Source organism: Danio rerio, chromosome 8 (genome assembly GCF_052040795.2).
Source record: "Danio rerio strain M-AB ecotype USA chromosome 8, GRCz13ab, whole genome shotgun sequence".
NCBI classification, from domain to species: Eukaryota; Metazoa; Chordata; class Actinopteri; order Cypriniformes; family Danionidae; genus Danio; species Danio rerio.
This window is the reverse complement of record NC_141028.1, coordinates 14992501-15013191: the sequence shown is the minus strand read 5'-3', so window position 1 is coordinate 15013191 and position 20691 is coordinate 14992501. Positions and strand designations below refer to the sequence as shown.

Sequence of the window (20691 nt, the reverse complement as noted above, 5' to 3'; positions counted from 1 at the left end):
AGCAATAAAAGAAATATCATATACAAACATACACACAAATATCTATCTATCTATCTATCTATCTATCTATCTATCTATCTATCTATCTATCTATCTATCTATCTATCTATCTATCTATCTATCTATTTTTTTCAATAGATTATTGTTCACTTGCTAGTTCTGTAACTTTTATATTTCTGAGTTAAAAATTAAATGATATATTTTAATTATAAAACACATGAAATGAAGGAAGCTTTGAAAACATTACATTTGATTACATTACTTCTTATTGCTGACGACAGTGACACCACTTTCTTAGCAACATCTTCCGGTGTGAAACAACGGTAAATTGTGATAACCACAGCCCAGATAGCAGGCAGTAATCGGCCCGAGCTCGGCTGCCCTCCGGCGCCTCCGGCTCCGACTCGGCATCGGCGAGTGTTATCCGGGCCGAGTGCGGCCCGCAGCTCGCTCGCGCACATGCGGTTGTGATGCGGCTGTAAAGCACTGGCCCGATTCCGGTCAACCATATGGCAACCGATTAAGGCTGATGGCAACCGATTAAGTTCTTATTTTATCTAGTAATCTGTTAGCTCCACGTTTAATGATAATTTGAGAAAATATTCATGGTACGATAGCAAAAAAAAAAAAAAAAGAATATTTAGTGTGGATGGTCGCAATGTTTAGACGCAAACAAAACAATATTATTTATAAATAGATTATACATGTCATCTAGAGAAAAACTATGTAAAATTCGCTTATTTTTGAGATAGCACGCTCCTGTGCTGACTGTTTTTGTTTTAAAGCAGAAGTTGGTTTCATAATAAACACATGCGTGACTAAACTCATGATCCACACTCCAATCCAGACGGTGGCGGTAATGCTCCAAAAAGCTGGTTGTCAACCACCATGGCACGAAGATCACAAGAAGAAAAAGTTTTTTTTTTTTTAAAGACTTCACGTGGAGTCCGGTCAGAAAGGTAAGCTTTTTACTGCTTGTGTACTATATAATTAGCGAATTTAGAGCTTAAAACATTTCCACGGTGTTTGGTTGTAACAGCGTTTAGTAATTTAAAACAGTTTGATACGAAATGTAACTTGCTTTAAGAAACACGACTGGAGCTAATGTATGCTAACGCTAACAGTTACAAACACGTCTGAAAGTTCCTGTTCCTTTTACACAATGTTAGATTGTAACGTGTGTAGTAACTGAAAACTATTTTAATTATTTTAAAGAAACATGAAACGAATTTGTGTGTATGCTAACTTTGCGTTAAAGAAAGTTTCTGTAGACGAATCCATTAACTAACAAGGCAAAACGTGTTTTTTTTCCTGATTTAACATTATAAAGTACCGTGGATGTTGAAAAAATCATTGTACAGGCGTATACTTATCCAACAGTATTAATTCTGTGATTGTGTAAATAAAAACTAATCGTTTTGGATTAATAAAATATTATTGTTTATCTTGTTTATGCAGTTAGTCACGAAAAGTGATCGAAACTCGACTGTTTACTATTCTCTTTAAATTATCCAAGAGAAATATATTACTATGCACTTTAATTCATATGTGTTAGCCTATGTGAATCAATTATATCTTTTGTTCAAGCTGTAATGGTCAGTTAATGTAAAACTGAACGTCTTAAAGCAGATTTGATGTTTTTTTTGTTTGTTTTTTATGTTATTGACAGTGATAAATTCTGATTTAAATGAATGGGTAACAATATTTGTTGGTTAAGTCTTATTGTTCTTGTTTAACAAAGGTTAGTGAGATCATTTTGCAGTACATCACGACCAAAGAAGTCAATGGCACACTCTTTTGAACGTGAATAGGCATGTTATAGTTGTGTGCTAAAAGTCCATTATAAGCTGTAAACTGCTGATATATTTTCAACATAGATTGAGCTTTTCAGACATTACATTACTAATTGCTTCACAAACAGCTGAAATGGTTTATTGTTATTGGCTATCATCAAACATTTTTCACAATGGTAGGTTAATCTTCATGGGTACAGAATAATGCATGTGCTTGGCCATCTTACAAATCTATGTCTCAGATTCATAAGGCTGTCACTCTGCATGAATCTCCGAATAAATCTTGTGCATCCTTCTGTGTACTGATTATTTACACTATAGGTATTATATGCATTAATTAACTTTGATAGTATTTCAGGATTTGAACTTTTCTTTACGGGAGGTTAACAACAATGTGATGTTTTATTATAGATGCATATGAGGAAGCTCGACTAAAACATCCACATGCAACTGTGATTTCTGACTGGTAGACAGATGAGGACGATGATTGCCCGTCATACATCTCAAGACAGAACAGGTTTGTTTGCAATTATTTTAAACACATACTGTCAACATTGTCATTGATCTATTACAACCTGTGAGTTTTGCCCTGGCACTATACTAAAGTGATGTTTTGTTTTGTAAATGTATCTGATCAAGGGACAGTATAGACACATCTATACCGTGATGAAGAAAAATTACTTGGAACAAAGAGGCTGGATAAAAGGCAGGTATGAAGATTTCAGAAATCAATGCAGCACCACAAGTACCATCACCATCAATGACTATGGCAGAAATCTTAAGACCACCATGAAGATGCACAGATACTGTACATTCCAGTACACCAGGCGTGTCCAAACTACGGCCCGCGGGCCATCTGCAGCCCGCGAGGCTTTTTATAAATATCAATAGAATCTGGCCCGCTATACAAAAATGAACGTAATTCAATAAATAACCACCGGGTGTCGCTATTACATGCATTCAATTAAGCAGCAGTTCTTGTTGTGATCTATCTATCTATCTATCTATCTATCTATCTATCTATCTATCTATCTATCTATCTATCTATCTATCTGTCTGTCTGTCTGTCTGTCTGTCTGTCTGTCTGTCTGTCTGTCTGTCTGTCTGTCTGTCTGTCTGTCTGTCTGTCTGTCTGTCTATCTATCTATCTATCTGTCTATCTGTCTGTCTGTCTACACACAGTTGAAGTCTGAATTATTAGCCCCTCATTGATTTATTTCTTCTTTTTTAAATATTTCCCAAATGATGTTGGGGAAAGACTTATGTTTTATTTCGGCTAGAATAAAAAGCGGTTTAAATTTTTTCATGAACCATTTTAAGGTCAAAATTATTAGCCCCTTAAGTCTTCAGAACAAACCATTGTTATAAAATAACTTGCCTAATTACCTTGACTAGTTAACTTGATTAACCTAGTTAAGCCTTTAAATGTCACTTTAAGCTGTATAGAAGTGTCTTAAAAATATCTAGTCAAATATTATTTACTGTCATCATGGCAAAGATAAAATAAATCAGTTATTAGAAATGAGTTACTAAAACTAATATGTTTAGAAATGTGTGGAAAAAAATGTTTAACTCTCCGTTAAACAGAAATTGGGGAAAAAATAAACGGTGGCTAATAATTTAGGGGGGCTTACAATTCTGACTTCAACTGCATTTATATATATATATATATATATATATATATATATATATATATATATATATATATATATATATATATATAATGTGTGTGTGTGTGTGTGTGTGTGTGTGTGTGTGTCTGTGTGTGTGTGTGTGTGTGTGTGTGTGTCTGTGTGTGTGTGTCTGTGTGATGTATGTAAAATTTGGCCCGCGACAACGTTTGTTTTTTTGCATCGGGCCCTCGGCCCAAAAAGTTTGGACACTCCTGCAGTACACCTATGAACATTTACAGTCTTTGTTCTAGTGCAGTTTGAGATCAAGACATAACTTATTGCATCACGTGATGTCTTTGTAAGAATTGAAGACATCACTAAATTTGTTATGGTTTAATGCAGCTAGAAAGTAAAGATCAACTAGAGAATATCAGCAGTGTCTAACCCACTGTTGTATTTACACAAGTTGTATGAGAATAAGCTACAGGTTGATTTATACTAATCTGTTATTTTTCTTTTTTAGCACGACTGACTGAAGTTTTAAAATCATGCAACGTCATAAAGCAGCAGCTGGGCCTGATTCTCACAAAACCAAAACAGACGTGATGAAATTCCAGATGTAAACACATTTGACCTTCCTTTGGCCAATTTGATTTGGAAAAGCTTGAAAATCAACTAAAGGAGCAGCCCGAACAAATGAAGAAACTGGTAAGTTCAAGCTCTTGCTAATTTCAAAGTGTTTTAAGTTTATTTGTTTTTTTTTTTATTGTTTTTTTTTTTGCTTCGTAGGTAGCCTACTTTTTTTCCTAATTTTTTCTTTTTTTTTACATTAGTACTTGTTCACTACTAATTATCTGTTTATCTTTTAATCACAGATGGAGTGAGGACAAATGTCCTTACCACGCCACTGATAAAGAAGTGGAAAAATGCATTACAAGGTAGCTACAACTTGCCCCTGACAGGGATGGAGGAAGAAAGAAGAGAAAGCTAATGTGTCAAATGTCTACATCACTATTTTGTTTTATTTTTTAAACAACATTTTAAGTGTATTAGGATGTTCCCTGATACTTGAACAATTTGTTTCTTTCATTTGCATTTATATATATATATATATATATATATATATATATATATATATATATATATATATATATATATATATATATATATATATATGTGTGTATGTGTGTGTGTGTGTGTGTGTATATGTATGGTATGTAGGCATGTATGTATGTGTGTGCGCCAAATTCTGAAGAAACATCTACATTTTTAATAAACGTAATACAAATAAAATTATAAATATAAAATTGCACAAGACGTGTATATATATATGAAATGTATAATCATCTCACTCATGTCTTGCTGTTTGTGCAATTAATTTTGTTCAAGTTTATTTAAAAATAAGTTTGACTTTATACTTCTGCAATTATTTATATATATATATATATATATATATATATATATATATATATATATATATATATATATATATATTTGTTTGTTTATTATTATTTTAATGTTTTATTAAAAAATGTTTCAAGATGTTTCTTCAGAATTCTGCAGTACTTTTTACAAGTTTGACTTGGATATTTTACGGATTGTCATTGGTATTTTTAAGATGTTTCTTGCTATATCTTAAATTGGTTTCTATATTTAGGTTTATATAAAATTTAGCTGTTTGTACAAATTTTTAATTTAAGTCTATTGGGAAAACAGGGTTGTTTTAAAAACATCTGTGTTTGTGTGTAATTTTTAGATTTTTTGTTTAAATCTTTCTGTGTGTCTTTAATGTGTTGTTTTATTGTTGTTTTTATATTGATATTCTTGTGCACTACAAAATTATTTATAAAATTTTAGTACTATTTTTTTCTTGCAATTAATAAACGTTTAACATTTATTTATTTTGTCATTTGTCTGATTATTTTCGTTACAGAATGTGTATGCAGTTTGCACTTTATTCAAAGGTTAAACACAGTGCTTACACTTTGTGTTTACATTATAGCCTGTGTTTGCTGTTGTATAAATTCAAATGGTTGTAATACCATATATTAAGTACCAATGTAATACCAAAAGGTTTTATAAGGTGTATAAATACGGAGTCGCGCCAGCTCCGGGCCGCAGCGCACATTACCCTCGCGCCGGTTCCGGCGCGGATGCGCAGCGTCGGCTCGCTTACGGCCGCCGCATCTGGCCCGCTTGATTCGGGCCGGAATCGGGCAGTGAGTCCACAGGCATCCGGCCCGAGTCCGGCAGCCGGAGTTGGGCCGAGGGGTAAGTCTTCGGCAGGCGACAATCTAGCCGGAACTGGCCCGAGTGTATTTTGCTATCTGGGAGTAATCTTTCTTAGCATGTGTAGTTCAACGCTTGAAACCACAGCATATTATATCTACATATTCACACAAACACAACAAATGTTGTTTCCCCATCAGTGCTCAAAACAGCTCTCTCTGGCATTTCGCTTGACAAATCCGACAACCCATGAAGCACACAACTCCTGCAAAGGGATTTCAGCCACGTCCAACATTTAACACAAACATTAAATTTGCACAGACTGAAGTAAGTTTAACTCACCTCTTCACTCCGCCGCCTCGACCAGTCAGACCGTCAGAAACTCTTGCAAAACATCTGTGGGCATCAGGCGCCCTCCGAGTCCGCTCAAAAGTTACGTATAATCAAACTCACAAACATACATGCATTTTGAAATTCACATTTTCCTTCTACTCGCAAACGCCCAGGACTGCATTACGCACGTTTTTTTGGCAAGTGCTCTTTTGTGAGGCGAACGGCTCCATCATTTACATGATAAAAGATTCCCTCAGAATTTATTACTTGCTTTTGTTATTTGTAATCAAGCTGGACGAATGAAAATGGCTAGCTAGATCCGTTAAGCAGAGCATAAAGTAGCTTTTAAAAAAAATAGAGACTGCACTCAAATTCAGACCACTAGACCCACCAAAAAGTAATATTATCCCATTACGTAGTATCACAATCTTTAGAAAAGCCCAGTACGTCCTCGAAGGCAGAAGGTTTAATTAGCCTATTTTGATGGCAAGGACCGCGAATATGACCATATTTGTCCAAGGAACTGGCATCCGAACTTGTATTGCATCTATATAGGCTATACGATTTATCCACTTTATGTTGATAGTCCCTATTGCACATTTTGTTGACTAAAAGTTGCATTGCAACTACATGCCAATTGCTTCTCATTTGAGTTTTAGTAAACTTATTATCTGTTGATTTTGCTCTTTCAACAGACATTTCACCGACTATAAGAAACTTTACAAGTACATCAACTTACACTAACCCTAACCCCAACCAATCTATACTTATAATTCGTTAAAGGGGCCATCAAAATAAAGTGACACCAAAAAAAAGTTACAAATGGGTCTCTATTATTTGGATCATATTTAATTTCTTTTAAGTTTCCTTTTAAGTAAACCTTTATTTTTTCTACTGCCTGCAGTTTATTTACTGACATCCCCCCCACACAATTATTTGAATGCAATTTGTATTATTCAGTTAAATCCAGCTTGTGTTTTATTCTAATTTGTGTTTATTAATTCTTCATAAATTTGTGGATCATTTATTTGCAGCTCATGTTTTTAGATATTTAATTATTATTTATAAAAAAACATTTCTTCAAACATTTACACTGACCTTACCACTTCATTGATGTGCATTTATACCACTAGAAAAAAATGTCTTATAAAAGTTCAAAAAGAATCCAAAAATTGGAAGACTGAAAAAAAAATGTACATTTTAATATTATGAATTAATTTCAGCACAAGACTAAAAAATAAAGTAAATAGTCCTTAAAAATACAGCAATAACAGAATTTTGCAAACCAAACAAATCTTAAAAAATAAACAAATTGTAAATCAAAGTTTGCATGACTGCTACATTGGGCAGAAATGAATTACTAGTTTTTAAAAAAAGAGTAACACAAGAAGGTAAAAAAGTATGGTCAAGTTCTGGTTTAAACATTGAATCACTGTGAGTGTTTAAATGCTTGGTAGCAACATTATAATTATGTGCAGTGCATGAGTAAGGCTTGGTGGTGATGAGTGGAGTCAGGGCCTGTACAGGGTGTGTCTTCAGTCTGAATCAGCACATGCTGCAATCACACAATACTAACTCAAATTCACTACTGAGAGTTCACTGTGTTATGCGGTCAGGCATAAGTCAAAAAATAATCATATATGTTTAAAAACACCCTCTGTGGTCACCACAAAGCCTTGCATTTAATCAAAATGACCTCTTGGGACCATAAGATGTGAGATGAGAAAAGGCGTAAACAAATAAACTTGATTATATTTTAGAATGAGGCATCACGGTGGTGCAGTGGATAGCACGATTGCCTCATAGCAAGAAGGTTGCTAGTTCGAGCCCTGGCTGGGACAGTTGGCGTTACTGTGTGGAGTTTGCATGTTCTCCCTGTGTTCATGTGGGTTTCCTTTGGGTGCTCCTGTTCCCCCCAGTCCAAACACATGCGCTATAGGTGAGTTGAATAAACTAAATTGTGTGTGTGAATGCAAGAGTGTATAGGTGTTTCCCAGTGTTGGGTTGTGGCTGGAAGGGCATCCGCTGCATAAAACAAACCCTTTATCATTTTGCTGTGGGTACCCTGGTAATAAAGGAACCAAGCCAAAAAGAAAATGAATGAATGAATATTTTAGAATGTTCTGTAATTAACTGAATTTAAAGATCATTTAAATAATTTAACCTAAAATTGGTTGAGCCACAGAATAGGGTAAATTTATAAACGAACTCTGAAAAAAATTCTTTGCATTATAGTAATAAATCACTGGACAATATTCATAGCTATTCACAACTTTTTGATTTAGTGGCTAATTTATATTAATTGGTACAACTTAGTATGACGGTTGACTCAATGACGGTTGGGTTTAGGGACGGGGTTGGGTGCCACGGTTCTTTTTAAATAGTACAATTTCATATGACTGAACTCGTAAGAATTAAGCTGTGGTCACACTAGAGTTTGTGTGTGCGAAATTCTGCCGTGCGGCGCTGCGAAAAGGGGTGGGATTAAACAAGATGATTAGACATTTAAAAAGCGAGCGATTGCCCCATGTTTTAAATTTCTGTACAGAGATGTCATTTTTTGATCCTCGATCGGTCTCACGCAGTAAAGTGATGCGATTTCGCAGGTCAGAGTTCACTCTGCGAAACCTGACGCCTGACCCCACGTTTCCGGTCTGAGGCGTTCGCGTGCGTATGAATGGAAGTCTATGGGAGCTAAAGCCCAGTTTGATCGCAGCTTCAGCCACTAATCTGACAAAAGTAAAATACTACCGTTTCCTCGAGAGATCAGGCTGAAAATATTACTAATATATATATATATATATATATATATATATATATATATATATATATATATATATATACATATATACACACACACACACATATCTATATATATATACATATCTATATATATATATCTATATATATATATATATATATATATATATATATATATATATATATATATATATATATATATAAAATTTTATAATATTATTTAATATCGCTTGGTTGTTTTTACTTATAAATCCTATTAAATAAATTCTAAATATTTGCACCAACCCCTTCTATGCATTAATTTACAATTTATATGCATTTATACTAGTACAAATGTATCAAAACATCCCTAAAAAATGTGTTTGCTTTTTAACAAAAATATTTAGCAGAACAATTATTTTGAACAGCACCTTTTATTGTTCAGTTAAAACGAATGACTAATTATAATAAAATGTTAAAAAATTTTTTTTAATTTTATCAAATTTTTAACTGTTAATTTACATGAAATAAATGATATAAGTTTTATTTTGATCTACAATTTTAAAAATTAAATCATTATGATTAAATAAAATGCAACATAACAGCATCCTTTTAAAAAACATAAAACATATCCAAACTAAAAATGATGTGTATCAACTGAATTTTAAAAATTTTAAATATGAATTCCCAATATCATAATTTTACTGTATATTCATTTAAAGAATTTGGTCCTTAAAGAGCATTAGAGGCTTCTTTTCAAACAAGGTTAAAAATTGACTCCACTATGACCACCAGGAATATGCCAGAGCTTCATCTCATTTTTTAACCAGACCAAATGGCTCAGGTTCAGCTTGAATAAGACTGCAGGTGGATATAAATCACAGATCTAAAAGCAGCTTTTTGAATGTTACCACTCAATTGGATGGGCATTATCAGTGTTTATCAGCTGATAGATATGGACCTGTTGGGGCTTTCTGCGCATATTAGTAGACTCAGAAGGCTGCTATCATCTATTCACATGGTTAATCAGTTATAGATCCCATACAGCTGTGGCCGTAAGTTAACGAGAAATATTTATATTATTTAATACATTTCCCATTAATTGTATTTTATTGATGTCTAACCCTACCCCAACTGTTACAGTAATGAAAAACAGATCTGGATCTGGAGTCTCCTCTATTAGTATAGCTGATTAACCATGAGAATTATTTATACGATTTATTAAGTTTCCCATTAATTGTACTTTATTAACGTCTACCACTAAACCAAACCATCACAGTAATGTAAAAACAGATCTGGAGTCTTCTCTACTAGTATAGCCAATTAATCATGTGGATGGATGATAACAGTCGAAGCAGTGGTAGTAGGTAGTGCTGTTGCCTCACAGCAAGAAGGTCGCTGGTTCGATCCTCGGCTTAGTTGGCGTTTCTGTGTGGAGTTTGCATGTTCTCCCTGCGTTTGCGTGGGTTTCCTTCGGGCGCACTGGTTTCCCCCACAGTCCAAAGACGTGCGGTACAGGTGAATTGGGTAGGCTAAATTGTCCGTAGTGTATGAGTGTGTGTATGAATGTTTCCCAGAGATGGGTTGTGGCTGGAAGGGCATCCGCTGCGTAAAAATGTGCTGGATAAGTTGGCGGTTCAATCCGCTGAGGCGACCCCGGATTAATAAGAGACTAAGCTGACAAGGAAATGAATGAATGAATAGATGATAACAGCCTTCTGATTCTACCAATATGTGCAGTAGGCCACTACTGGTCCATATCTATCAGTTGATAACGCCCATTTAATTGAGTGACCACCCAAGTGGGTGGTAAAAGCACACAACTCTCCAATTTCTGAACCCCAAAACAAACTCCTCATCAGCAATCGACCCTGATCTTCCAAAACACTACATGACATCACATCCTACAGCCATCTCTACATCCCAGCTGCAGATCCTTTCAGATTTCAAATAAACACAAAGCAGAATGATTAAAGCAATTTTTCAGTTATACAAAACCATTTATTTTTACACTGCTGAGCTACAGAGAAGCCACAGTTATTGTAATATGTACAAGGTTAAAAAATGCCTACCTGTATTGCTAAAATGAAATAAAAACAAAAATCAAAGAGAAAAAACCAATTATAAGACACCTTTTTGTCTAACAATGAACGCAATAATACAGTCAGTCAGTCAGCCATGAAGAGTAATTGTCACAATATGATACTCCAAAACATAGAAAAAGCAAGAAAACCTGACTTACTGCCTATTAAACAACAATTTATTACTAGAATGAAAAAAATAGACTGATTATACTAATTATTGCAGGTTTTAAATTTTTCTTTTTCATATTTTTGACTTGAAAAGTTTATGAAAAAGTCAACCATGACTTTTAAATCATACCATCAAAGCTGAACAGAAATGTGTGATACTGTTATGCCATTATGAAGAAACATCCACAATTTTCTCCTTCTGAAAATGAGAAACATCTTCTACTCCAGTTGACTGATGTTTGTTTCTGAAGTAAAACAACAGCAGGATCTGTTAATATCAATCTGGCAACCTGACATGAATCCCCCTTTTTCTGACTTGTCAGCATCACTGCTTGGCTTTTTTGTGAATGGTGCCTACAGCGGAGATGACTGTGGTCTTGGTGCCGCTGGCTGTTGTGGTCACAGACACGACTCCGGGCAGGGTGGCAGTTGTGGTGAGGAGGGCGGGCTGTGCCAGCGTCACTGGAACTGCTGAATCCCACTTGCTCTTCCTCTTCTGAGCATCTGCCGGAACACCAAAATGAGGCTTAATTCAACTGAAGCAGTAAAGCCAGGTTTATTTGCAGTAGAACTAACCAACCAGTTTAACATGCGTTCAGAATTAGCTCAAACTATATTTTTTCTTACAATAAATGACAAATGTCTGGGTAACAAATATTTGTGTGTTAATTAAACGTTTTTTATTAAATATTTCAACTACATTTTTTTAAGTTATACAAAGTTTACCTTAATATTTTTAGTTGGTTTGAATGATGTAATTTGAAATGACTAGAAAAGTTCGTTTGATTCAAGTAAAAAAATGGATCATGGCAATATTTTTCACAGTGTAAAAGCTGACAAAAAAAAGAGTAAATATAACTACAGATTAATTTGTCAATACTGGATAAAGGCACAAACACTGTTTTACACACTTGAGGTGGTTTTGAAATACTTGTACATCTCCATGCTCACACTTTATGTGATCAAAATATTGAAAACGCATGAATGTGCACATGCATGTATACACTACCTGTCAAAAGTGTTGTCGACTATCCAAGTTTTAGGAACAGCAAATAATAACTTGATTTCTTGTAGATAATTTGGTATCGGAAGTGGCTTATAAGAAAGGCAAAGGCTTCTGGATTATGCTTATTTTAATAAAATATGATCATGCCTTGATTATTATTATTTAATTAGGACAGTAAGGTCTGACTTTGCTTAGACAAAAGCCTTGTCACTTAACATAAATAATGTACAGTATAAAATATAAAGTCATGGTGCAGTAGAAAAAGAATGAATATTGTGTTTGACTCCTATGAGCTTGGATGACTCAAATAACTTTTTAATAAAGTCATCTGGACTAACAAAGAAAGAGTTCTTGCAGGACTCCCAGAGATCATCAAGATTCTTTGAATTCATCTTCAATGCCTTCTCCCTCTTACCCCAGACATGCTCAATAATCTTCATACCTGGTGACTGGGCTGGCCAATCTTGAACACCTTGACCTTCTTTGCTTTCAAGAACTTTGATGAGGAGGCTGAAGTATGAGAAGGAGCGCTATCCTGCTGAAGAATTTGTCCTCTCCTGTGGTTTGTAATGTGATGGGCTGCACAAATGCCTTGATACCTCAGGCTGTTGATGTTGCCATTCACTTTGTAGATCTCTCGCATGTCCCCATACATAATGTAAGCCCAAACCATGATTTTTTTTCCTTCACCAAACTTGACTGATTTCTATGAGATTCTTGTGCCCATGCGGGTTCCAATAGGTCTTCTGCAGTATTTGTGATGATTGGGATGCAGTTCAACAGATGATTCATCTGAAAAATCTGCCTTCTTCCACATTTCCAAATGATCAACTAGAAGTCAAACTATCATTGTTTGCTCTAACAACTGGAATCGATGACAAGACTTTTGTCAGGTTGTGTATATGTATCTAATATAAATTATATGTAAGAATAAACATGTGTAAATACCTTTGGTTTGTATATTTTTTGTATTGTCTATATTGTCCTCGATAGTTGTATCTGTCTATCTGTGTATCTGTCTGTCTGTCTATCCACTTACTTTAACTGTCCATCTATGCAGTTTTGTCCATCTATTAATCATTATATCCATCCATCTTTTTTATCTATCTACTAATCTATCCATCCATACATTTATCTAATTATTTTAAGTAATGTTATTTTTTTAGATAAACTAGATTGATCACTTTCATTGTCATTTTTTATAAATAACATTTGTTGTAACAAATATATTTGTTCAATTTTATATTTCAGGTGCTCAAAAGCAATAGGATAAATGCACAGCTAGTGTTTTTTCACCCACAGTTAAACTTCCGGTGAATGGTTAATGTGAATATTTTCAATTTTATTCGGTTCCTTTTTACAGCGTCGATGTTGTAATGTAATTCAAACTTAATCAAAAAACAGACTTAGGCCGTACTCACACTAGGTACAGTTGCCTCGAACCTGGCCAAAGCATGCTTGTCCCCCCTCCCGTCTCTTCCGACGGCCCGCACTCACACCACAAACGGGCCTCGGCACGCTTACGTCATCACTGCTGCGCTGTTCAGTGAGAAGCACTCTCTCACTCAGCAGCACAGTGGAGATTTCTCTAGTTATATCGTTTCAGTTGTTTGTTATGCGGTGACACGCAGTCAGATATTTCGCCGAACAGATCTGCCTTTTTTGGCGCTCATAAACAATCATAAAGCCCTCGTGCTGCAGGAATGAGGAGGTCTGCTGAAGGTGCGCAGCTGTCGTGCTGTGAGGAGTTCTCGTCTTTAATAAACGACAGCAGTTTGCGTTCACTGAACAGTAAGAATGATTAATAAATCCATATGAAACAGCCCCTTAAAAGTCACGTCTCGCTTTCAGTTTCGGGCTTTGGCGCGTTTTGCACTCACACACAAGCGTACCGTGCCAAAGCCCAAGTGAACCGCGCTCAGGCACACCTCTTCCAACCGGGCCACAGCCGGCCAAGTGAACCATGCTTGAGCCCGATTCAGCGCACTCACACTTCTCAAACGATCCGGGAAACAGGCCTGGGCACGGTACGGATGGCATAGTGTGAGTAGGCCCTTAAGCATTCATTAAGTTGTTCAAGCATAAAACGAGATGAAAAGCTGTTTAAATGCAAGTGCCATCAGTAGCAGCAGGCTAGCATAGAAACTCCATTGATAATACTGTGGTAAAATAAATTTTCATATTTTAAAGACTTGGCACAGAACAATGGGATTTAATGCTGTGCTTCTTGTACAATCTAAGACCCACTTTATATCGTATATCAATCAGGCAGTGAAGATCATTGATTTTAAAGAAAACACACCTTAAATGCATTGATTTTGTAATGGCATACAGTTCACCGGAAGTGATTGGGCTGGCTTACTGAAAATTAAAAGTCTGCACATACCCTAATATAAAAACATCACTGTCATAATAACAGCCTGTTTTAACATTTATGTTTTACTTCAATTAGTTTCTTCACTTTCAACTTGCATCTTGAATTGTACCTGTAGATGAGGTGGCTGTTGTGTTTGTGGCCAAAGCTGCAGCGTTAGTAGTGGTGCCTTTTTTAGTGCCCGTCACAAACTCAATCTACAGACACAAGGGTTAAAAACAATTTTAAAGAGTGGACCAAATAGGTTGTGATCCTTACAGTACAAACAACCCCATAATATTATTTTAAAGCCAAGTGGGAGACTCTAACCTTAGTCTTCTCCTTTTTAGCCTTTTCAAGTTTGTCCATCTCTACTTTCTGAGCTTTGGCTGTAGAAAGGAAAACATAGAAAGAGTAAACAGATGTAGTCAATTCAACCCATACCATACGAGAGGAAATATCAAAACCGAATTCAAGCAAAACACACCCAGTGCTTCATAGTATGAATCCTCTGACCAGCCATGGGGGTCAAACATGTCCTGTAAAGAATTAAACACAAAGCTCATCTATCAAAACATAGTAAAATGCAGTCATCTGGTTTTAACAGGCAAGCAAGCATTACACCTACTTTTGGATAATTGGTTCCAAGTTCATCAATGTCACAGAACTGGATCAGCTTCTCATAAATACTATAAAAATACAACAAACACATGGTAAGGTGGCAAACTAATTAAACAATAAAAAAGGTAATGCATTTCAGGTTACGTCTGGTGCATCGTGGGTCATTAGCACTTGTTATCTTCAGACCTGGGATTGCGAAACTCTTTCTTCTTCTGAATATGGCTGTTTGTATCGAAGTCTCCCTGAAGCTTCCGCTCATAAAGTTTAAAGATTTTTTCCTACAAACACAAAACAGACCAGAGGTGTAAATAGGATCTAAAACATTTTGAGCTTGTACAAAGTCGTTCACTTCCCAAAATGCATGACCAGATTTCTTTCATAGTGTAGTCAAAAGATCAAACACTCTCCACCTACTGACCTAATTCTTAAATATTACGGGATGTTCTCTCCAAACATGCCATCCAGATGGGCTTTAAACTTTTCCGTATGGTATTGTAAGTTTGGTTTTAAGGGAATAGCTTTGGATGAAAAAAAAGTCAACGTTCTTTTGCCAGTCCTGATTCAAAAACAACCCACAATGTTCAGCGGATATAAGAGCAGAATCCTCCTGTATCATTGTCTTGTCTTATTCTCTGTTCATATGTAAATTGCATAAAGTTATTTACAAGTAGTCATGTTTCCATCTGAAGCCGTGAATTAAACTGCAATAATGCATAAACCATTTGTGAACAAGCACCAGTTCCATCTAACAAAGAATGAGTCACTTCATGATAAACTGGCGCCAATTATCAAACAATTAGGGTGCTTTCACACCTAGACTTTTGTTTCGGAACCGGTCTCGTTTGCCCAGTTAGCGCGGTTCGTTTGGCATATGTGAAACCACCAATCGCGCTCTGATCCGCAGCAAAACAATCGCTCCGAGATCGCTTGAATGAGGTGGTATCGGCTCGATTGAAACAAACTCTGGAGCGGATCAATTGTAGAGAGAAAGCGATACGATCCGAGTCCGGTTATATCACAGTGTTTTATGGATATGTAATAGGCATACGGCTATATGAAGAGAGAATTATGAGTAGGGCGGAAGGTTTACTCACACTTGACTTGTTTTTCGCTCATTTGGTCCGTTTAGAAACTTTGCAGTGTGAAAGTGAACCGCACCAAGAACAAAGAGCAACAATGTAACAATTTTAATCCCTGTTTCGAAACAACGGAATCGATTTACAGGTGTGAAAGCACCCTTAAACTAGAATTTGCTGCTATAGGCGAGCCATTGTTGGCTTTTTTTCTTAAATAACAAAATTATGTCTGTTTTTTTTTGTGTGTGTCATTTAGGTACATTTTTTTTTATCCTACTCAAGTTGTGTGCAAAAGTAATTTTTTATGCATATTTTTGACCCAATAAAAATATTTGCCTTAGTAATGTTGGTTAATTAAAATTAAGTGGTTAAATAACAAAATATCCTAATATTCCTAAATGTATTAAATATGTAATAAATATAAAAATATTCAATTATCAATATTGAATGATATTCAATATTGAAATTTTTTTTTGCAATATCGCCCTGCCCTACTGGGGCCTTTACCAGCGCAAAACCACAAACAATATTGAAAAATATAAGATCTGAGATTTTTTTATATTAATATCACACCTTATTATGCTAATTGTCTTTTGCAAATGATCTTGACACTTTGTCGACAAGATTGCATCAAAATCTGGCTGATATTGTTTTGTCTTAACTGCATTACAGTTCGCAAAATGTCGGAAAGTTAAAATTATTTTTCTAATCATATTTGGTATTAAATGCATCCATGATTCAATTTAAAATGTGCATTATAAAACAGGAGGAAAAAAAACTGCCTCTTTGCTCCAAGTGCTGTGAGAAACTGACTAAGAATGAATAAAGTCTTTGTATTGGTGTGATTTTTCTAGAGCTAGAGGGTGATTTTTGACAACCAGACTCCAAGAAGCACTTGGAAAAGTGCCATTTTCAGCCCCTCAATCTGTTTTCCTTCGCATTCCAAGAAGCCAAATAAAACTGAAAAGTTCTTTGTTGGTGATTAAGACGCTGATCCTGGTTAATTGGTACAAAATGTACAATAAGACAGTTCGCAGGAAGACCAACTCAGATGTTTGCCAGAATGAGGAGGATCATGTCTGAGCAGCGATAAAGGCATAGCCAGGGGGGAGAGATATATTCATCATGACGTGGAAAAGCACAGCCCATCTATCAGTACTAGGCTGTACTGTGCTGGAGTGTGAAGACCACACCTGTACACACCTGCCCCAACAGCTCGCAGGACACAGAGGAAGTAGTGAGATTGTTAAGAATTTAGCTGGACAGGATTATAAGTAAGGAATACTTGACAACAGGCAATCAGCTTCACGTTGTGTAATTATCATCATCCTCTCAGTGTGCTGATTTTCTAATAATTCAATAGACTGGAGAGTCAATTATTTCAATTATAATAATGCTGCCACACCTAAAGATAGAGTTTAGATGTTGTATTTAAAGGCATTTATCAGTTTTTTTGTTCTTAAGCTGCTGCTGTGAGTATGACTAGTTTCTAACATCTCCTTTAAAGCCTTTTGTTTGGATTAGATTTTTTGACTTTGTCACTGGCTGTGAAATAATTTTGATATATGGAACTAATCAATCAGGTCAAGACCTGTCTGGAACTACTATAGCTGTGAAAACAATGCAGAAATTAAAATGTCATCAGTCAATCCGAATCAAGCATTCTACAGCCTGTAGTATCCAGCATTTCACAACATCCCATGATGTTCTATGTGATTTATGCGAGTTAACTTCCATTTAACACCTAATAATCCATAAAATATTGTTGTTGTTTTTAACTGTGTACATTGAGGTAGTTGTACTTCATTTCACTTACAGCGCATCTATTGAATATTAAAATACAGTTTATTAGAATCAACTAAATTATTTTCAGCCAACCAAAGTCTAAAACACAAAACGATTCTTTCCAAAGAAATATTACTGATGTATATAGAATAGGGCTGGGTCGATAAACGATATTATCTTGAAATCACAATAAAATTTATGTAAATAACAATGATAAGCTCTAGAGTTTTTACTCTAAATTGATCTATATCAGAGGTACCCAAAGTAGGGCCTACGGGCCAATCCTATTTGACCATCGGGCCATCCTACCTGAAAAAAGAGGGAGAATGATAGGGAGTTGAATGGAGCGAATGCTTTTGACAGAGAATGTCATTTCAAATTTAACATAACCCTTAGTTTCTTTGTTTAATTGAGAAGCTAAAAAAGCAAACTAAAATTAAATGTAAATAAATCAAACTTTTAAAATGTAAATACTGTCATTTGACAGATGGAGGACAACGCACAAGATATCAGCAAGCAAATCAAGGCAAAGGCAGGAGAAGCACGACTAGTATATTCAGCAGTGATCTCCATTGTGTTCTTTTGTTTTTTGTACAATACGTTGATCATTAAATGTTAAAATGATACTGCATCGTTAATTAATATATTTTAAAGCAAGGTTTTCTAGTTATTTTTAAATATTAGCAAATAGATGAGCAAATTGCTCATATTAAATGTAATGTAATACGGTTTGGTATATTCCACTTCAATTCAACTTCAGCCCTCTTTAGCCAGTTATATGAAAAAGATTGGGCACCACTGATCTATAAGGATCGAACAGCAGAAATGTGCAACAATGGAGATCTAAAAGTGTGTTGATATTAGAAATGTATCGAATTTTCAGCCACCGAAAAATTTATTGGCGGAAAATATGTTATGCCATTTAATGGACCCCTCTAATCCTCAAGCATCAACAACTTATATCGAAATACATACAGTTGAAGCCAGCATATTAAGCCTTTAAATGTCACGTAAAGCTGTATAGAAGTGTTCTGAAAAATATCTAGTAAAATATTGTTTACTGTTATCTTGGCAAAGATAAAATAAATCAGTTATTAGAAATCAGTTATTAAAACTATAATGTTTAGAAATGTGTTAAAAAAAATCTTCTCTCCATTAAACAGAAATTGGGGAAAAAATTAAACAGTCGGGGTGAATAATTCAGGGGGGCTAATAATTCTGACTTCAACAGTATATCGTTATTGTCCAGTATGGAAAATAATAATCGAGATTGCATTTTTGCCCAACCTCCCAGCCCTAGTATAGAATACTGCTGTACAGTAAGGTATACAGACAGAAAATAAACTGGAGAAACAAAACACAGCGGACTCAAAAGAGCTTTGGCCACAGATATGCTTGTGATAGCTCCAAATTAAAACAACAAACGTGATATTAAATCCATGATGTATTCAAATCAAGTACAAAGCCAAATTTACATCTCACTGAAATACATTTTTACTATGAACATTGATTTTATTTGTAAGGACTTCATCTGAAGTGTTTTGTAGCAGTTCTTTTAAAAGAAAGTTTCCAAAACTGGACTTTCATGTTATAATTGGAAACGCAGTGTGTGGAAAAGGGGAGATAAATATGAATAAATTACATAATACTAAAGAAATATGTAAAAACATGAACAACATTCACCTCAAATGTAACCTCTGGACATGCACTGGCAGTATGCAGGAATCTTGATTTAGGATGAAACTAGCAGTCCTTACCCCCGGGTGGAGCAAACACCTACAAGTCTGCCACCCTCTAAAACTTCTTCCCTCCTCAACCCCCCAGTGCCACACCCTGAGGCTTCCAGCCAGGACCTGAACACGTGGTCTGAGAACACTGCCAAGAACTAAAACAATGAACCCATATGATCTCCCCTTTTATGACTGTTGACAAGGAGCAGATGTCCAACCAAAACACAGCAGCAGAGAGAATGTTTTTCTGCTGGTATGCAGGGGACACAAAAAGAAAAAAAAGAGAAAGCAAAAAAAAAAAAAAAACATTTAATTTAACATAAAATTTATTTCATTTTAAAAATTACTTTGTTTTCAATTTTCTGTACTTAATTTTCAAGGTAAAAAAAATGTCCATTTGTTTGAGACGTTTAAAGCATTTAAAACATTTAAAATTTTACAGAGTTTCACAAATTTAAATGAAATGTAAAAATGAAATGTAAAGTTTTAACAACTGTTATTATATCATTGCAATATTGTACATTAATGCATTTCTATAAACATTTTCTTTATATTGTATAATAAAAATACATCTGTATACATACAGTTAAAAACCAAAAATTATTAGCCTGTCTGTCAAATTGAAAATTTTTTTTAAATACTTTCCAAAATAACATTTTTACAGTATTCCCTCATCTCTCCATTAAAAAGCACTTGGGAAATATTTGAAAAAGAACACAAAATTTCACACAAAGGCTAACAATTTTACCATCAACTAAGTTCTGACAGAATAAAAACTATAATTCTTAGTATACTTGCAGATAGTGCTGCACAATATATCATTTCAGCATTGATATTGCATTGTGGGTATCAGCAATAGTCACATCTCAAAATATGAAATGTTGAGTCTGAAATAAAGTTGAGCAAGAGAACACATCTGATTTATATAGTCACAGCTACGTTTACCCATAATAAAATGAAAGTTTATCATCTGCATGTGTTTTTAAGACCTTCGACTAAGCATTTCAGGAGAATTATGTATGCTTGGAGGTGTAACAAAGATGAACCGTTTTAAATTATACACACACACACACACACACACACACACACACACACACACACACACACACACACACACACACACACACACACACACACACACACATATATATATATATATAT

At 35.0% G+C, this 20691-nt stretch overlaps 2 protein-coding genes and 1 long non-coding RNA gene across 6 annotated transcripts in view; 1 reads left to right on the top strand and 2 right to left on the bottom strand.

Annotated features, from left to right (window-relative positions):
- itgb4 (integrin, beta 4) overlaps nucleotides 1–6152 on the bottom strand; it is a 63198-nt gene extending 57046 nt beyond the window's left edge. For all 3 annotated transcript variants that reach the window (XM_087262842.1, XM_087262845.1, XM_087262846.1), the window contains exon 1: nucleotides 5978–6152. The gene's annotated coding sequence lies outside the window, so the exon portion shown is untranslated. The remainder of the gene's footprint in view (nucleotides 1–5977) is intronic.
- Nucleotides 903–5303, top strand: LOC147842595 (uncharacterized). The gene is made up of 6 exons (XR_015497666.1): nucleotides 903–959; nucleotides 2205–2310; nucleotides 2433–2503; nucleotides 3930–4114; nucleotides 4282–4485; nucleotides 4948–5303. It is a non-coding gene; the product is annotated as an uncharacterized LOC147842595 (long non-coding RNA).
- A 4534-nt stretch (nucleotides 6153–10686) lies between the features above and the next one.
- Nucleotides 10687–20691, bottom strand: part of sap30bp (SAP30 binding protein) — a 33526-nt gene continuing 23521 nt past the window's right edge. Inside the window, 6 exon segments of one of the 2 annotated variants that reach the window (NM_199565.2) lie at nucleotides 10687–11463; nucleotides 14452–14536; nucleotides 14649–14707; nucleotides 14806–14857; nucleotides 14947–15007; nucleotides 15126–15217. In NM_199565.2, the coding sequence (NP_955859.2) occupies nucleotides 11285–11463; nucleotides 14452–14536; nucleotides 14649–14707; nucleotides 14806–14857; nucleotides 14947–15007; nucleotides 15126–15217 (528 nt within the window). In that variant the 3' untranslated portion in view covers nucleotides 10687–11284. 2 annotated transcript variants of the gene reach the window in all.